At 39.2% G+C, this 18,733-nt stretch overlaps 1 protein-coding gene across 1 annotated transcript in view; it reads left to right on the top strand.

Moving 5' to 3' along the window:
- The window catches only part of LOC125001227 (NACHT, LRR and PYD domains-containing protein 14-like), a 57,292-nt gene extending 39,697 nt beyond the window's left edge, over window positions 1-17,595 (top strand). The window contains exons 8-11 of the mRNA XM_047577148.1: window positions 12,257-12,430; window positions 13,831-14,004; window positions 15,323-15,507; window positions 16,381-17,595. Of these exons, the coding sequence (XP_047433104.1) occupies window positions 12,257-12,430; window positions 13,831-14,004; window positions 15,323-15,500 (526 nt within the window). The 3' untranslated portion in view covers window positions 15,501-15,507; window positions 16,381-17,595. The remainder of the gene's footprint in view (window positions 1-12,256; window positions 12,431-13,830; window positions 14,005-15,322; window positions 15,508-16,380) is intronic.
- Window positions 17,596-18,733: the final 1,138 nt, after the last annotated feature.

Genomic DNA, 18,733 nt, shown 5'->3' on the forward strand with positions numbered 1-18,733 from the left:
TATTATCATTATTAGTGTTATATATTATCTCTATTCACATCTTTTTGTACTAACACCCCTAAAATAAGAACGTTTTTTAAAAGTTGTCTATATGATGAGATGACCCACAAACTTAGCACAATAGTAGAAAGTATGTGGTTTAAAAAATAGAATGATGTTGTCTCTTGTTGCAGGGCTTTATTAACCTTCATATCTTTAAGTTTGTTGTGCACTTATTGTTCCTACTCACTGCTTGAATGTTGCTTATTCCATGTTTCTGTATTTGGATGTTTGAATACTGTTTCTTTGTGTCTATCTACTGTTGTATTCATCTCTGTCTTTCTGTAAAGTGTCCTTGGGTGACTTTAAAGGCGCTTCTTAAATAAAATCTGTTGTTATTATAAAATGTATTATAAAGCTCTGACCCTAGAATCTCCCCTGGATGTGATGTAGTTACTGACAGTGACCACTGGAGGCAGTTTTAATAATTTAAACATATTTATTGTCTGTGTCATTAAATCATCTCTGTGTAGTTCATCTTTTCTCCGTCACAGTTATTTGAACAGTGACTGATGTTTTGAATTTATTTCTACAACATGACACAGAAATATGTTTACACAGTATTTTAATATGACCAAAATATTCTATTAAATATTAAAATACTAAACTAAACATTACAGCAACAGAACTGAGGATGAACAGAATGAACTGCTGCGTTCAGGGAAAATGGGACATTTAAAGTTTCTGCTGCTTGGTGACTACTGGACACTGGACTGTTCCTAATAATCTGTCCTCCCATTAATAATGAGCATGAGGACAGTTTCTCCATTGGGACATTTGATGACCCACTAAAGGAGGAAAAGAAAGGATTTATTTTTCTATCACTGTAGCTTCATGTCACATTGGTTTTCTTGCTGTTCACTGTTTCAGCACTAAATCCCATCAGTGACCTGTTTGATCTGGAGTCAGTCACTGAATATTTATGAAGGAAAGGCATCCTAATGTGTTTTTTATAAAATAACTTTGCCTCTTTACACAAGTTAATGTCAGTTGGAGATTTTAAAACTGTCTGAAGGTGTTATTATTATTATTATTATTATTATTATTAACAGGAAACCTGTCATCAGAAGACCTTTACACCTGTAGCCACCACACTGATCACATGTCAACCATCTCTGTGGTTCATCCTCTTGAGCTGTTTGTTTTGTTTATGTCTTATTTTCTACAAAGGTCTCATAACGAGAGAGAATACCTGATCAGAAACCTTTAAATGTTCATTGTTTTTACCACTGATCTACTGTGTAGGCCCAGATTGTTCATTTTTTGTTTCTTTCTGTGTGTTGTGCATGTTTGTGCTCCTAGGTGACTGTATGTTTAGGCCTATAGTCAGGTGGTTTAATCAGGGCAGTTTTGTGACTGTGTCATGGAGTGTAGACGAGTACTGTTTCGCTAAGTTTATTCAAACAAGTTATCATGTCTTAAATAAATCGGCACAAGACCTTCATACCAATATGCAAAGATAGTGACAAAGAAAGCCACTATATTAGTCAAAAACACGTGATGTGACATCACAGTCAAAACCCTCGGCTCTTATTGGACTCGTTGGGAAGGCAGCAGTTGTGGTTTCTGTGGGTCTTTGCTGTGTCTGGAACGCCAGGCGGAGGAGATCACGGAGGATCGTGTTTGGGTTCGTCTTGGCTTCGGGTGGAGTTCGCTGTGTATCATAGAGCCACTAGAAGAGAGTCCCTCCCTTGCAACTAGACATGGCCGCACAGTTTTTGTCTCTGATGTGTTAGTTTGTGTTGCATTTGCCGTGCTCACATCATTTTTCCTGTCGGTTGTCTGTTTGCTGTAGTTGAATAGTTGGAGGCTTCTTCATGCAGGCGTCACATCTGAGTCAGTGTTGACAGTCCTTTGCCACATGGTCTTGTTTCAGGCAACAGTTTATCATCCTTGTCTTATGCCCTTCTGTCCTCTAATGACTGATTCATCAGATGTGGACACTTGTGGAGCTGATGTGGGTCATGGCAAAGCATGCAGGAGGATGAAGATTTGTTTTGATGGGTAATTGCTCGTCATTGTGTACATCTGTTTTTATAGACACCTCGTTTCTGTTGCTGTCCTTTAGATTCCTTTTGTCAGAGTTTGAGTCTGAAGTATGAAGAGCACTGGGTTGCATGAAACTTCTGCTTCCAGAAGCAGAAATGCAGAAGAAAAAAAAAACGTAAAACCGGGGAACTCTTCTCCTTCCATCAAAGCTTTTGTCGTCTGGTGCTTCCATCTTGTAGCTGCCCGGTCTGGCAGTTTTTGAGAGAGTCCCTCCCTGGGAGCGAGTGTGTTGATCTTTGTGGAGTGGAGTGACCTCGTGTGGCAGGGAGGGCAGGGAATAGAGGGGGAGAACAAAGGACAGAGAAGATGTGGAAGGATGGACAGAGGAAGAGAGGCATGTGGTGCTGGTAGGACCTGGTGGAGTCCAGGGGGGTTCTGTGTAGATCTCTGGGGAAAATGGGAGAGTCCAGGAGGGTAAGGGTGTCCCAGTAGAGGAGCTAAGTCAACAATAGGGCACATAGTAATAGAGTGAAAGAGCAGTCCAGCCCTTATTAGGCCGACCTCATCGATCCTTCTTGATGCGACCAGGTGACACCACACATGCATGTCTGGCCCTGGCTGACTCCAAGTCCTTTTTAACCTGCAGAAAGAAAACGAAGGAGGCAACTATAAATCTATCCACCATTTTGTGTCTGTGTGTGAGTGTATTAATCCAGGTGAATGGGCGTCACTCCGCTTCAATGCCAAATATTGTTTTTAAAGTCGGTGTTCTGGCTCCATAGATTTCACAGACTGGTCACAGTGGTTAGTGTCCACTCTCAGTTTATGGCTCAGCTCTTTGGACTTATCTTTATCAACTTCTGTCATGTTACTGTTTGTTTCTGCTCTGTGGTGTTTGGGCCACATCTACTTTCTCCCTTTTTCTTCTTCTGTTTATTTGAAAGGGACAGTGCAGTTAATGAACAAACATTCATCAATGTATACATGCTGGATTACAGCAGAAATGCTCATTTCCATCCGTAGTCCCTGTTTATTATTAGATTATTGACTGACGGAACGGCTGTGGAGAGGGCGAGTATGTGAAATACCTTGGTGTCCACACTCCTGGTGACCTCCCCTCATCCTCCAACACCACAGCAGTCATCAAAAAAAAACTCACTTTGCAGACTCAAGAAAACCGGCCCCCCCACCTCACATCTCCTCCCATTCGACAGAGGTACTGTGGAAAGCATCATCGCCTACAGTATCACCTCCTGCTTTAGCAGTTGCAGCTGAAAGGAATAAAAGCAGCTGAGCAGAACTGTGAAGGCGGCCAGCAAGATCATCAGCACTCAACGTTCCTCCTTGTTGGAATCATACAAGCAGAGCTGCATCCATAAAGCCACCTCCATCATTAAAGCCTCACGTCATCCCTCCCATCACATCTTCTCCCTACTCCCCACAGGGAGAACACATGCAAGCATTATCTGTAGAACATCCATTCCTCAGGCTTTGGGGATGATCAGTGGACTGTCCACCCTTCCTAAATTAACATCCTCACTCAACCTCCTTCTACCAGTTAAACCATGGATGAGAAACAATATTTAATTGCGTACACAGAGAGAAATGACAATAAAATAATCTTGAATTAATGCCAGACACAAGTACTGTGAAACCTTTAAAAAAACAAACAAAGATGAAGTATCAGAGTCGGCACTTGTGTAAGTGCTCTTTACTTTTACAGTTTCAGAAAAAACAGTCACTGGAGGAGCAGCTGATGTTTTTGCAGCAGAAATAATGTCAAGGATTTGATGTTCAGATGAATGATTTGTGTTTCCTCTGCAGGTGAAGGTAGAAAGTGTGTGTGAGCTGAAGTGAATCCAGCAGAATGGATCAGTGTGAGGACAGAGAGGAGGGAGTCCCTCCCTCTAAAACCACTCTGAGTGGAGAACATGAGAACCAGACCAGAGATCAGAGGTGAGATGAACACTTATAACTCAACTCTCAGCTCCTTCATTATGGTCTGTTAATATGGTCTGGGTTTTAAATGGGATTGATTGTGATTGTGTTGTGAGGAATATTTTATTCTCTGTTCACATTTGTTCTTTTTTTTTTAAAGCACTGATGTGATGACTCCTCACTATGTTGTTGAGTCCTGTATACAATGATAGAAAGAACATCACATTTGGTTTGGTTAAAGTATCTTCATTTAATTATTTACAGGAATGAACCACAACCCAGCTGTGTGTCCTTCAGGAGTGACTGTTCAAATGATCAAAAACATTTATCTAAGGAGAGGTAAGATAACGTTACTCTAAGCACTTGAACATGTTAAAACTTAAGACTCTCCTGGATGCTATTAATGCATCATTTAGCTGAATATCTGAGCTTCAGTGAGTTCATCATCACTGTTTTATTTTCAGGATCCATCAGAGACCAGACTCACCTGAACCCAGCTGTGTGTCCTTCAAGAGTGACTGGTCAAAAGAGTTTAATATAGAGTTTAAAGAACAAGTTTCCACTGATGATCAAAGGTAAAACATGTTACTGGTTCATCTTTCACTTTGATTATGGATTTGACTATTTGACATGTTTATATTAAAGAAATTAAATGTAATATATGTGAAGTTATCTCTAGTCCAACCAGTCTGGTTCAGATGATGATCAGTGAGACGTACATATACTAACTGGTATATTCTCTGTTCCTGTTGATATGATGATAATAAAACTGTGCTACCTGCTGACAGAGATAGACATTAAAAAACAAAAGTGATTTTTAAAGTAATGGTGGAGTTCAAACAAGAATGTCAAAGTTTCTCCTGGAGCTCCTCCACTGAGAGTCTCCATCAATTAAAAGACCAACAGGAGCATTAAAGAATAAATGTGTTATAATGAAGGAGGAAACCAGGAGCTGACTGTGGAGATGAATCATTACATGTGTCTGTATCAGTATAGACTTGATATCAGTGTGTTCCAGTGCAGAGTCTATCCTGTGTTTATCTCAGGAGAAAGTGAGAAGAACAAGACACCATAACCTGAACCTGACTGACTCTGTTTTAAGATCAACATTAACATTATTCAGTCAAGAGACAAATGGAACCAGAAGTTATGTGAGAAATCAGATGTAGATACAGTTAGTGACCAAACATCAAGAAGCAAGAGCTGAAAGCTGTTGATTCTCAGTGGGATCAGAAATGATAATCACATTAATAACTACAATGAGTCATCATATTCACTGTTCACATCCAGATATCACTTCATGGACATTTACATGTTGGACTCTGTGGACTGATATGATGTGAACTAATTGTTGATGATTCATTCACAGAGTGAAGCAGCAGAGTTTAAATGTTCTCAGTGACCAGTCTGTTCATCAATATCAAACACAGCTGGACTCCATATTTAAGGTCTGTACATGGACAACAACTACTTTCAATCATCTCTATGCTGCTCTTTGTAGACCAGTGGACTGTCAGTCTGTCCAACATGAATCTGATGTTTGTCTCCATGATTTCAGTCTGATTTTCATTCAGATAGTTTTCTGAACTTCCCGAGGAGAATGAAGCAGGAGGAGCTGGTTGATCGTCTGGAGAGAAGTAAGAGTATTTCTATGAACATCGAAGCTGATGAATTAATTAAACATTTACTAACGTCTCAAGATATGGAACAAGATACAGTATAATCACTCATTCTTTCAGAAAATTAAATGTTGGAAACATATTCACTGATATTATTTGTTGTTCAGAACATTTTGCTCCAGCTTGTCAACATGAACTTAAATCTAGTCTGAAGGAGAAGTTCCAGTGTGTGTTTGAGGGGATTTCTAAAGCAGGAAACTCAACTCTTCTGAATGAGATCTACACAGAGCTCTACATCACAGAGGGAGAGACTGCAGAGGTCAGTAATGAACATGAGGTCAGACAGATTGAAACAGCATCCAGGAAACTAGTCAGACCAGAAACAATCATCAGACCAGAAGACATCTTTAAAGCCTCACCTGTAAGACGGAAACCAATCAGAAGAGTGATGACAAAGGGAGTGGCTGGCATTGGGAAAACAGTCTTAACACAGAAGTTCACTCTGGACTGGGCTGAACACAAAGCCAACCAGGACATCCACTTCACATTTCCATTGACTTTCAGAGAGCTGAATGTGTTGAAAGAGAGAAAGTTCAGCTTGGTGGAACTTGTTCATCACTTCTTCACTGAAACCAAAGAAGCAGGAATCTGCAGCTTTGAAGAGTTCCAGGTTGTGTTCATCTTTGACGGTCTGGATGAGTGTCGACTTCCTCTGGACTTCCACAAGACTGAGATCCTGACTGATGTTACAGAGTCCACCTCAGTGGATGTGCTGCTGACAAACCTCATCAGGGGGAAACTGCTTCCCTCTGCTCACCTCTGGATAACCACACGACCTGCAGCAGCCAATCAGATCCCTCCTTGGTGTGTTGACATGGTGACAGAGGTCAGAGGGTTCACTGACCCCCAGAAGGAGGAGTACTTCAGGAAGAGGTTCAGAGATGAGGAGCAGGCCAGCAGCATCATCTCCCACATCAAGACATCACGAAGCCTCCACATCATGTGTCACATCCCAGTCTTCTGCTGGATCTCTGCTACAGTTCTGGAGGATGTGTTGGAAACCAGAGAGAGAGAAGAGCTGCCCAAGACCCTGACTGAGATGTACATCCACTTCCTGGTGGTTCAGACCAAAGTGAAGAAGGTCAAGTATGATGGAGGATCTGAGACAGATCCACACTGGAGTCCAGAGACCAGGAAGATGGTTGAGTCTCTGGGAAAACTGTCTTTTGATCAGCTGCTGAAAGGAAACTTGATCTTCTATGAATCAGACCTGACAGAGTGTGGCATCGATATCAGAGCAGCCTCAGTGTACTCAGGAGTGTTGACACAGATCTTTAAAGAGGAGAGAGGACTGTACCAGGACAAGGTGTTCTGCTTCGTCCATCTGAGTGTTCAGGAGTTTCTGGCTGCAGTCTACATGATCCACTGTTACACCAACAGGAAGACAGAGGTGCTGGAGAACTTCCTGGGACAAAACTACAATGACTCAACTCTGGATGTCTTCCTGAACAGAGTCATGGAGAAATCCCTGCAGAGTAAAAATGGTCACCTGGACCTGATGGTTCGCTTCCTTCATGGCGTCTGTCTGCAGTCCAACCAGAGACTGTTAAGAGGTCTGCTGGGTCAGACACAGATCAGTCCAGAAATCATCCAGAGAGCCATCAACAACTTGAAGAAGATGAACATGTTTGACATTTCTCCTGACAGAAGCATCAACATCTTCCACAGTCTGATGGAGATGAACTACCTCTCAGTTCATCAGGAGATCCAAGAGTTCCTGAAGTCAGAGAACAGATCAGAGAAGGAACTCTCTGAGATCCACTGCTCAGCTCTGGCCTACATGCTGCAGATGTCAGAGGAGGTTCTGGATGAGTTGCACCTGAAGACGTTCAACACATCAAAGGAGGGACGACGGAGACTGATTCCAGCTGTGAGGAACTGCAGAAAGGCTCAGTGAGTCCAGATGTGATTAACATTATAAATCAGTTTAGATTAGTTTAGTTCTTTAAATGTTCACACTGTAAAATTATCACTCTATTAAACAGTATTTAACTTGTTTATTGCAAACATTACATGTCTATTGTATGTTATTACAGATTTGTTTTAAAAAAAAATATTTTCTTTATTTTCCTCCATTTATACATATACAATATATCAGAGTTGTTGAATAATATATGTAATTTGACATTAATTGCCCATTTGTATCTGTTCTCAATTTGACTTAAAGGGATGTTTTCCACATTTTTATAATTTTAATCATGATGACTTTGTGGAGTCAGACATTAGATCAGATCACACTGACAGACTGTGTGGAAGAAGCCTAAATGTAACTCCATCTATCTCCATTCATTTGCAGATTAAAAGAAAACAAAGTTTAAAAGTTTGCAGGTTTAAGAGAAACTGATGAGAATTATTGTGTCATGTCAGATAAGAAGCTGAATCACTGATGTGAAAAACAAAATGTCAAACAGGATGAGTCCAATTATTTGTTATAAAATGCATGAAGTAAATAATAAAGTGTCTTCATTCATATCAACATGTTTTATATTTATGTGTCATGACAGATTTTCTGGCTGTGGACTCTCAGAGAGTCACTGTGAAGTTGTGGCCTCAGCTCTGAAGTTCAACCCCTCCCATCTGACAGAGTTGGACCTGAGTAAGAACAACCTGAAGGATTCAGGAGTGAAGCAGCTGTGTGATGGACTGAAGAGTCCAAACTGTAGACTGGAGACTCTGAGGTCAGTTCACTGAATGTTTTCATCACATTAAACAGTTCTCTTGTCAGGATTGACAGATAGAAAATGGACCAGCAACAGTTGGTTTAAATGAAGGAGCATCATGTTGTTAATATCAGCAGGTGTCTCCTCAGTCATCGGTGGTCGGTCTGATCTCAAATCAGGACCAGTCTAGTGTTCACATGTACATTTAAAGAGTTATTAGAGTCAGGAATCATTCTTTCTGTTCATACTGTCTGTGGAGAAACTCATCAAGTCATTTCTTCCAGTGTAGTTGTGTAAGGAAGAGACCACTTCACAGCCAGTGTGGACAGTAGGAATTCTAAGAACTCTGTAATGTTCATATGACACGTGACTGTTGTTTGAAGACAGACTTGAAAATATGAACTTGTCCTTTAACATTTTAACGACACCAACCTACTGAGATACCAAATACAGGAAGAAGAAGGTCATGGAACCAATGAACTAATGAACAGTTTGTTTTCAACATGTGTGATTTGATATTGATCCTGTAATGAGAGACTTGACTGAGGTCAGCAGCATGTTATTGATGTGTGTTGACATTAATAGTTGTCTGAATGTTGTGTTGATGTTTGGATGATGTGTGTAGAAGGCTGACATGATGATGATCCACAATAACACAAGGACAAAGTCACTCTACTCATTTTAGAGAACAGCTCATTGATTAGGACGTAGTAATGTTGATCTGAACATTAAAACCTGAACACATCTGATTGATTATCAATGATTTTATTAACATCTTTTATTCTTTATTCAGATTGAAGGACTGCAGTTTGTCTGAGATCAGCTGTGATTCTCTGGTCTCAGCTCTGAAGTCCAACCCCTCCCATCTGAAACATCTGGACCTGAGTTACAACTACGACCTGATGGATTCAGGAGTGAAACATCTGTGTGGTTTTCTGGAGAGTCCAGACTGTAGAGTGGAGACTCTGGGGTCAGTTCACTGGATGTCTGTTACTATTGTTGATCTGATTTGTTTAATTACAAACTGAACTTAATTTATGTTCATATAGAATTTAAAGTCTTAATTTTCAGTTGTAGCTTAATTTCCTTTCAGTTCAAATTTTCAAATATTCTCTTTTCTTTTCCTAAATTTAGTCTAAAATCTCAAAGACTTGTGTTTTTTTGCAAGAAAAATGTGTAAGTAAAAAAAGTTAAAAAAAAAGAAAAAGGGTTTGTTGTTAGAACTAATGTTTGTAATTGATAAACAGTCTGAACTACATCCAGACAACACACAAACACACACATCCAGATCCATGCAGCATGTTCTTGATGTGTGTTGACATGAATGTTTGTCTGAATGTTGTGTCGACCACAATAAAAACATAAATAAACAAATAAATACCTGCTATAAATAATGAATTAAATAAATCAATACCTAAATATATGTCATAAATACTATTTATTTCTTGGTGCACAACAAAGTGTTATTCAGATGAGGGGGGCTGTCCACACATGAGTGCACGGATAGACTGCACATGCCTTTTCACAGCAGCCAGGTAGCTTGATTTGAAATAGCGCAGCAACGGCAGGCTGGAGCCGAGGCACTTAGCTGATGTGGCAGAAAGTAACAGTGTCAGTCAGGACTATTTACCTTTTGCAGTGGACCCTGTCTGATAACTTGTTGCATTTAGCATGGTACACCAGCTCAAGCGTCCACCCTCAGATATTTGGAGGAAGTGCTACATTGCTTGACCGTGTCTGTCTGCCACACGGCTCCACCTCACCTGTTTAAAAGGAATTAATGTGACCAGAACTCACAGGATTCTCAAACTATTTTCCTGCTCTTATCTTTGCTGGAAACGTCAGATATGTGACATACAGGATGATTAGTGACGTTGACAACTAGTACTTTCATACTTTGCATGCATACAGTAGAATTAACAGTAATGGAGTATTTGGAGTCCGTGTCCAGGTACATGATGTTTGTAGTGTATCACATCTTCTCACGCATACAAAGAAACAGTACTATTCAGTTCTTTTTTTTCAGCGTGGACAACCCCCCTCATCTGGAGAAAATGTTGTGGTGCATGTGAAGTGGTGCATCAATACATAAATAAATGGATAAATACATAAATAAATTGCATTTAGGTCATTTATTTACGTATTTAATTATTTATATTTAGATATATATTTAGGTATTTATTTATTGAATTATTTACTTTTTATTGTGTCAGAATTGGTCCTGATCCACAATAACACAAGGACAAAGTCACTCTACTCATTTTAGAGAACAGCTCATTGATTAGGACGTAGTAATGTTGATCTGAACATTAAAACCTGAACACATCTGATTGATTATCAATGATTTTATTAACATCTTTTATTCTTTGTTCAGATTGAGGAGCTGCATGTTGTCAGAGATCAGCTGTGATTCTCTGGTCTCAGCTCTGAAGTCCAACCCCTCCCATCTGAAACACCTGGACTTCAGTTACAACAACAACCTGCTGGATGCAGGAGTGAAACATCTGCGTGGTTTTCTGGAGAGTCCAGACTGTAGACTGGAGACTCTGGGGTCAGTTCACTGGATGTCTGTTACTATCGTGGATCTGATTTGTTTCATTACAAACTGAACTCAATTTATGTTCATATAGAACTTAAAGTCTTAGTTTTCAGTTCTAGCTTCATTTTCTTTCAGTTTTCAAGTTTTCAAATTTTCTCTTTTCTTTTCCTAAATTTAGTCTGAAATCTCAAACACGTGTTTTTTTTTCGTTTGCAAGAAAAATGTGTAAGTAAAAAAAGTAAAAGAACATTTAGACATCAGAAATAATGTGTAATTGATAAACAGTCAGAACTACATCCAGACAACACACAAACATACACATCCAGATCCATGCAGCATGTTATTGATGTGTGTTGACATGAATAATTGTCTGAATGTTGTGTCGACCACAATAAAAACATAAATAAATAAATAAATACCTGCCATAAATAATGAATTAAATAAATAAATACCTAAATATATGTCATAAATACTATTTATTTCTTGGTGCACAACAAAGTGTTATTGAGATGAGGGGGGCTGTCCACACATGAGTGCACGGATAGACTGCACATGCCTTTTCACAGCAGCCAGGTAGCTTGATTTGAAATAGCGCAGCAACGGCAGGCTGGAGCCGAGGCACTTAGCTGATGTGGCAGAAAGTAACAGTGTCAGTCAGGACTATTTACCTTTTGCAGTGGACCCTGTCTGATAACTTGTTGCATTTAGCATGGTACACCAGCTCAAGCGTACACCCTCAGATATTTGGAGGAAGTGCTACATTGCTTGACCGTGTCTGTCTGCCACACGGCTCCACCTCACCTGTTTAAAAGGAATTAATGTGACCAGAACTCACAGGATTCTCAAACTATTTTCCTGCTCTTATCTTTGCTGGAAACGTCAGATATGTGACATACAGGATGATTAGTGACGTTGACAACTAGTACTTTCATACTTTGCATGCATACAGTAGAATTAACAGTAATGGAGTATTTGGAGTCCGTGTCCAGGTACATGATGTTTGTAGTGTATCACATCTTCTCACGCATACAAAGAAACAGTACTATTCACTTCTTTTTTTTCAGTGTGGAGAGCCCCCCTCATCTGAAGAAAATGTTGTGGTGCATGTGAAGTGGTGCATCAATACATAAATAAATGGATAAATACATAAATAAATTGCATTCAGGTCATTTATTTACGTATTTCATTATTTATATTTAGATATATATTTAGGTATTTATTTATTGAATTATTTAGTTTTTATCGTGTCAGAATTGGTCCTGATCCACAATAACACAAGGACAAAGTCACTCTACTCATTTTAGAGAACAGCTCATTGATTAGGACGTAGTAATGTTGATCTGAACATTAAAACCTGAACACATTTGATTGATTATCAGTGATTTTATTAACATCTTTTATTCTTTATTCAGATTGAGTCGCTGCAGGTTTTCAGAGATCAGCTGTGATTCTCTGGTCTCAGCTCTGAAGTCCAACCCCTCCCATCTGAAACATCTGGAGCTGAGTAAAAACAACCTTGAGGATTCAGGAGTGAAACATCTGTGTGGTTTTCTGGAGAGTCCAGACTGTAGACTGGAGACTTTGGGGTCAGTTCACTGGATGTCTGTTACTATTGTGGATCTGATTTGTTTCATTACAAACTGAACTTAATTTATGTTCATACATAATTTAAAGTCTTAGTTTTCAGTTCTAGCTTCATTTCCTTTCAGATTTCATGTTTTCAAATTTTTCTTTTCTTTTTTTAAATTTAGTCTGAAATCTCAAACACGTGTTTGTTTCTGCAAGAGAAATGTGTAATTAAAAAAAGTTAAAAAAAAATCTGTTTGCTTTTAGACATAATATTTCTAATTGATAAACAGTCAGAACTACATCCAGACAACACACAAACATACACATCCAGATCCATGCAGCATGTTATTGATGTGTGTTGACATGAATAATTGTCTGAATGTTGTGTCGACCACAATAAAAACATCAATAAATAAATAAATACCTGCCATAAATAATGAATTAAATAAATAAATACCTAAATATATGTCATAAATACTATTTATTTCTTGGTGCACAACAAAGTGTTATTCAGATGAGGGGGGCTGTCCACACATGAGTGCACGGATAGACTGCACATGCCTTTTCACAGCAGCCAGGTAGCTTGATTTGAAATAGCGCAGCAACGGCAGGCTGGAGCCGAGGCACTTAGCTGATGTGGCAGAAAGTAACAGTGTCAGTCAGGACTATTTACCTTTTGCAGTGGACCCTGTCTGATAACTTGTTGCATTTAGCATGGTACACCAGCTCAAGCGTCCACCCTCAGATATTTGGAGGAAGTGCTACATTGCTTGACCGTGTCTGTCTGCCACACGGCTCCACCTCACCTGTTTAAAAGGAATTAATGTGACCAGAACTCACAGGATTCTCAAACTATTTTCCTGCTCTTATCTTTGCTGGAAACGTCAGATATGTGACATACAGGATGATTAGTGACGTTGACAACTAGTACTTTCATACTTTGCATGCATACAGTAGAATTAACAGTAATGGAGTATTTGGAGTCCGTGTCCAGGTACATGATGTTTGTAGTGTATCACATCTTCTCACGCATACAAAGAAACAGTACTATTCAGTTCTTTTTTTTCAGTGTGGACAGCCCCCCTCATCTGAAGAAAATGTTGTGGTGCATGTGAAGTGGTGCATCAATAAATAAATAAATGGATAAATACATAAATAAATTGCATTCAGGTCATTTATTTACGTATTTCATTATTTATATTTAGATATATATTTAGGTATTTATTTATTGAATTATTTAGTTTTTATCGTGTCAGAATTGGTCCTGATCCACAATAACACAAGGACAAAGTCACTCTACTCATTTTAGAGAACAGCTCATTGATTAGGACGTAGTAATGTTGATCTGAACATTAAAACCTGAACACATCTGATTGATTATCACTGATTTTATTAACATCTTTTATTCTTTATTCAGATTGAGTCGCTGCAGGTTGTCAGAGATCAGCTGTGATTATCTGGTCTCAGCTCTGAAGTCCAACCCCTCCCATCTGAAACATCTGGAGCTTAGTCTCAACAACCTGCAGGATTCAGGAGTGAAACATCTGTGTGGTTTTCTGGAGAGTCCAGACTGTAGACTGGAGACTCTGGGGTCAGTTCACTGGATGTTTTTATCTCATTAAACAGTTCTCTTGTCAGGATTGACAGATAGAAAATGTACCAGCAACAGTTGGTTTAAATGAAGGAGCATCATGTTAATATCAGCAGGTGTCTCCTCAGTCATCGGTGGTCGGTCTGATCTCAAATCAGGACCAGTCTAGTGTTCACATGTACATTTAAAGAGTTATTGGAGTCAGGAATCATTCTTTCTGTTCATACTGTCTGTGGAGAAACTCATCAAGTCATTTCTTCCAGTGTAGTTTTGTTAGGAAGAGACCACTTTACAGTCAGCGTGGACAGTAGGAATTCTAAGAACTCTGTAATGTTCATCTGACATGTGACTGTTGTTTGAAGACAGACTTGAAAATATGAACTTGTCCTTTAACATTTTAACGACAGCAACCAACTGAGATACCAAATACAGGAAGAAGAAGGTCATGGAACCAATGAACTAATGAACAGTTTGTTTTCAACATGTGTGATTTGATATTGATCCTGTAATGAGAGACTTGACTGAGGTCAGCAGCATGTTATTGATGTGTGTTGATATGAATAGTTGTCTCAATGTTGTGTTGATGGTTGGATGATGTGTGTAGAAGGCTGACATGATGATGATCCACAATAACACAAGGACAAAGTCACTCTACTCATTTTAGAGAACAGCTCGTTGATTAGGACGTAGTAATGTTGATCTGAACATTAAAACCTGAACACATCTGATTGATTATCAGTGATTTTATAAACATCTTTTATTCTTTGTTCAGATTTAGGACCTGCAGTTTGTCAGAGATCAGCTGTGATTCTCTGGTCTCAGCTCTGAAGTCCAACCCCTCCCATCTGAAACATCTGGACCTGAGTCACAACAACCGGCTGGATTCAGGAGTCAAACATCTGTGTGGTTTTCTGGAGAGTCCAGACTGTAGACTGGAGACTCTGGGGTCAGTTCACTGGACGTCTGTTACTATTGTGGATCTGATTTGTTTAATTACAAACTGAACTTAATTTATATTCACACAGAACTTACAGTCTTAGTTTTCAGTTCTAGCTTAATTTCCTTTCAGATTTCAAGTTTTCAAATTTTCTCTTCTCTTGTCCTAAATTTAGTCTAAAATCTCAAAGACGAGTGTTAGTTGAAAGTGTAGAAGGCTGACATGATGATGATCCACAATAACACAAGGACAAAGTCACTCTACTCATTTTAGAAAACAGCTCATTGATTAGGACGTAGTGATGTTGATCTGAACATTAAAACCTGAACACATCTGATTGATTATCAATGATTTTATTAACATCTTTTATTTTTTATTCAGATTGAGGTGCTGCAGTTTGTCAAAGATCAGCTGTGATTATCTGGTCTCAGCTCTGAAGTCCAACCCCTCCCATCTGAAACATCTGGACCTGAGTGGAAACTTCCTGCATTATTCAGATGTGAAGAAGCTTCTTGATCTTGAGAAGACTCCAGACTGTAGACTGGAGACTCTGATATGAGTGGAGGGTTGGAGTCAGTTCATTCTTCTTTCAGAAATGTTGTACTAGACACAGAATCTAAAGTGTTTCCTGGAAACCTGCTGCTGTTTTCTTCAGAGATGCTGTCAGAGGAGAATGGAGACAGACTGGACAGAAAGACAGAGACAACAGTCAGACAATCAGATCATCCTGAAGCTTGTTGTGTTGATGTTTTCAGGAAATAAATGTGGATTCCAGCTGACAGCCTTACTAGATGAATAGAGACAGTGGTCCTCATTCATCAGATCTGATCTCAGACTCTTTGTTCTCTCACCTCAAAACTAAACAACTGATCAGTTTCATCTTTGTCACAGCTCTGAGATCAGTCTGACTGAAGCCTGTAAATCACAGCACCATCATTACATTTAGTAACCATGTGGTCTTTCTACAGAGCAGAACCTCTGCTGAGGTCCAGTCATCACATCTGTATCTCTGTCATTAGTTTCATCAGATATCTTCAATGTTTCTTAGTCAGCTGATGCTTCAGAAACACGTGAGATGTCCATCAACACACTCAGACTCTTTATTGAAATGGAACAGCTGGAAATCCATCACTAAAGTGTTTGTGCAGTAATGAAGCGTTGATGACTCTCAGCAGTTTATTTCCTCTGTGGACTTGAGAGAAATGTGCAGAGGAAACAGACTTGATGCTAAAAGTCTGTGCAGGTCTGTGAGCTTCCAGCTCCAACACGTTAACATGAAGCTGAAAGGAAGCTGGCTGAGCTCCACAGCTGCTCTGAACAGGACTGAAGTCCCTGCTGCTCTTTATACTGGATGTGCTGCATCACTGACTGACACCTGATGGAAAGAGTCTCTGGAAACACTAAATCACCTCCTCTCTTCTTTCTTCTTCTCTCTGTAGCTGTGAGTCATTGTTCGCAACATGGGAGAGTTTGCACAGAGAGAGGATGAGCTGAGTCCTGATGATCCAGAGGTTGAATCAGCAGCAGCTTGTGTGTAGAGAGACTCTGACTGGACCATGTTACTGGGAGGTGGAGTCAAGAGGAGAGCTTCATCCACATGTTTCTCATTTAACATCATCAACAGAGCTGAAATCAATCTATTCTAACAGAACCAACAAATTAAGTCCAGTTCCTCTTGAATTATTCAGACACATAAATATAATTTTTTTGCAGTTATTATTTTCAGATGGAGCCAAAGTTCCACTAATGGCATATATGAAGTCATGGATAAATGCATATTATTATCATTGTTGATAATTGTTATTAAATATCATGCAAAGTAAAGGTGGGAAATGTTCTTATGATTTTACTATAATGATTAATACTTTCCTGTTATCATTAGTTTAATATTTTTAATGTCAGGCTTTAAGATTATGCTTATTCATTCTTCGTATCATCATATAACCATGTCAACACTTCAATGACAACACATAAATTTCAGGTCATCTGGCAAGAAGTGGGCAAAAGGACGGTCCCCAGGTTTGTTTGAATACTTTGGATTTGGTTTAATGGGATGTTTATTTGACTGGTAGACGAACTGTCCTGTGTTGTTTCTTTTGTTAGTTAATGTGTTAGTGTTTTATGTTGTTCCCTTTGTGTGTACTTGGCCTGATCAGCTACTATATAAGTCCCCTCTGTTCTCTGTTCATTAGGTCAGTGGAGTTTTGTTAGGGCAGTTGGTTTGTCAAGTTGCTTTATTATTATAGCCTGAGTTCAGTTTTGTTATTTGACCTCTTGTATGGGCCCAGAACTTATTTGTATTTTGTGAATTGTTTTTAAAAATCTACCTGTGACTCCTCATGTTTTGCAGCTCGGTCCCTCACAAGGACGATGATTAAGTGAGTTAGTTTATTTCAAACGTGTACAACAAAACACACAAAATAATCATACATGAATGGACACAAGAAACATAAATAACTGTAAATGAAATGAAACAAAACATTGTATCACTTGAATAAATGGAGTAACTTAAGTGGAGCAGATGAAGCAAATAGTTAAGTATTTGTGATTATGAGAAAATAATTATAAAGAAAATAATGAGGATTTTTGTGCAGTGCTTAGTGCAATGTATGTGTTTTTATGCAAGAAAAGTAAATAAAGGTATGTTGATCAAATTTATTTTATTACATAATTTAATTGTAAATAGCAATATTCTACCAAATGAATAACACTGATACTATTTTTAAGGTAAATTATGTGAAATCGCATAAATTGTGTGTATTAGCCAAACGTTGTACGACTTGTTAGATCCCGGAACAGGTATAACAGCTTCTCCGTTTACTATAGGGTTATGGCTTCACGTCTGCGGAGTATTACTCCAACCGAATTCAATGATAGCACTACTCAAGCTGTAGGCAGGGTAACTCGCCTGGCTTCTAACCACCCTTAGTCCTGACGTCTGCCCCGCTTCCTCAAGTCCCCCGGAACCGCCAGTCAGGGAGGCGTCCTGCAGCTGGGTCCGAAGTTGAGTCCCGTCAGTTGTGGTGGCTTACCCCTAATGGATCTGTGCACTTGGTATGTGCCAGGTCATAATTTAAAGGCTAGGCTGGAAGCCCTAGGGACATAGAAATAGTTTTAAGTGGAAACGACTAGTGTGACCAATAAGAGCCAGGTGTCGGAGCTACCATTAAGATTGCCTATAGTTTTACTGTCTTGAGTACCAGCAAAAAGGGAGAAATAATCGTCAGCAAAGATTATTGACCTTTAGAGCCAAATTTTATTTGCAGGTTCAGCAATAGCGGTTTGCAACAGCTCAATTAATTTGATCAAGAATCAGGCATTGGTTAACATAAGATATGAATACAATTTAAACCTAAATCATGTAATACCTAATCAGAAATAAACTCTCTTAAGATTCTGTTCTAACAATCACTTAATCGAAAACAAAGAATTACTCATGATCCAAGCAGGGGTAGTAGGGGTAATACTAAAATGTCCAAAACTGTCCAAAAATCCTTTTTAAAGTAGGACAGGCGTCGAGTGAGCCGCGCGGCCGATGCGACCACACCCAACCCTAGTTCCTCTTACTGCCGCGGGGGGAGTTGGTAAAATAGGGAAGTCCTGATGAACGATGATTCTGTCCTTTGGTAAATCCCTTAAATCCTTCTCAATTGTATTCCAATTCGGTCTCCTCGACTCCGTACAAAGTCCAAGAAGTAGTAGAAATCCAAAGTGTGAAAGATAATCCAACTTTATCTGATAGGCAGGGGGAATCCAGACCAAACTCTTAAAAGCCGAAATAGTACTGCGAGG

This window comes from Mugil cephalus, chromosome 23 (assembly GCF_022458985.1).
Source record: "Mugil cephalus isolate CIBA_MC_2020 chromosome 23, CIBA_Mcephalus_1.1, whole genome shotgun sequence".
NCBI lineage: Eukaryota > Metazoa > Chordata > Actinopteri > Mugiliformes > Mugilidae > Mugil > Mugil cephalus.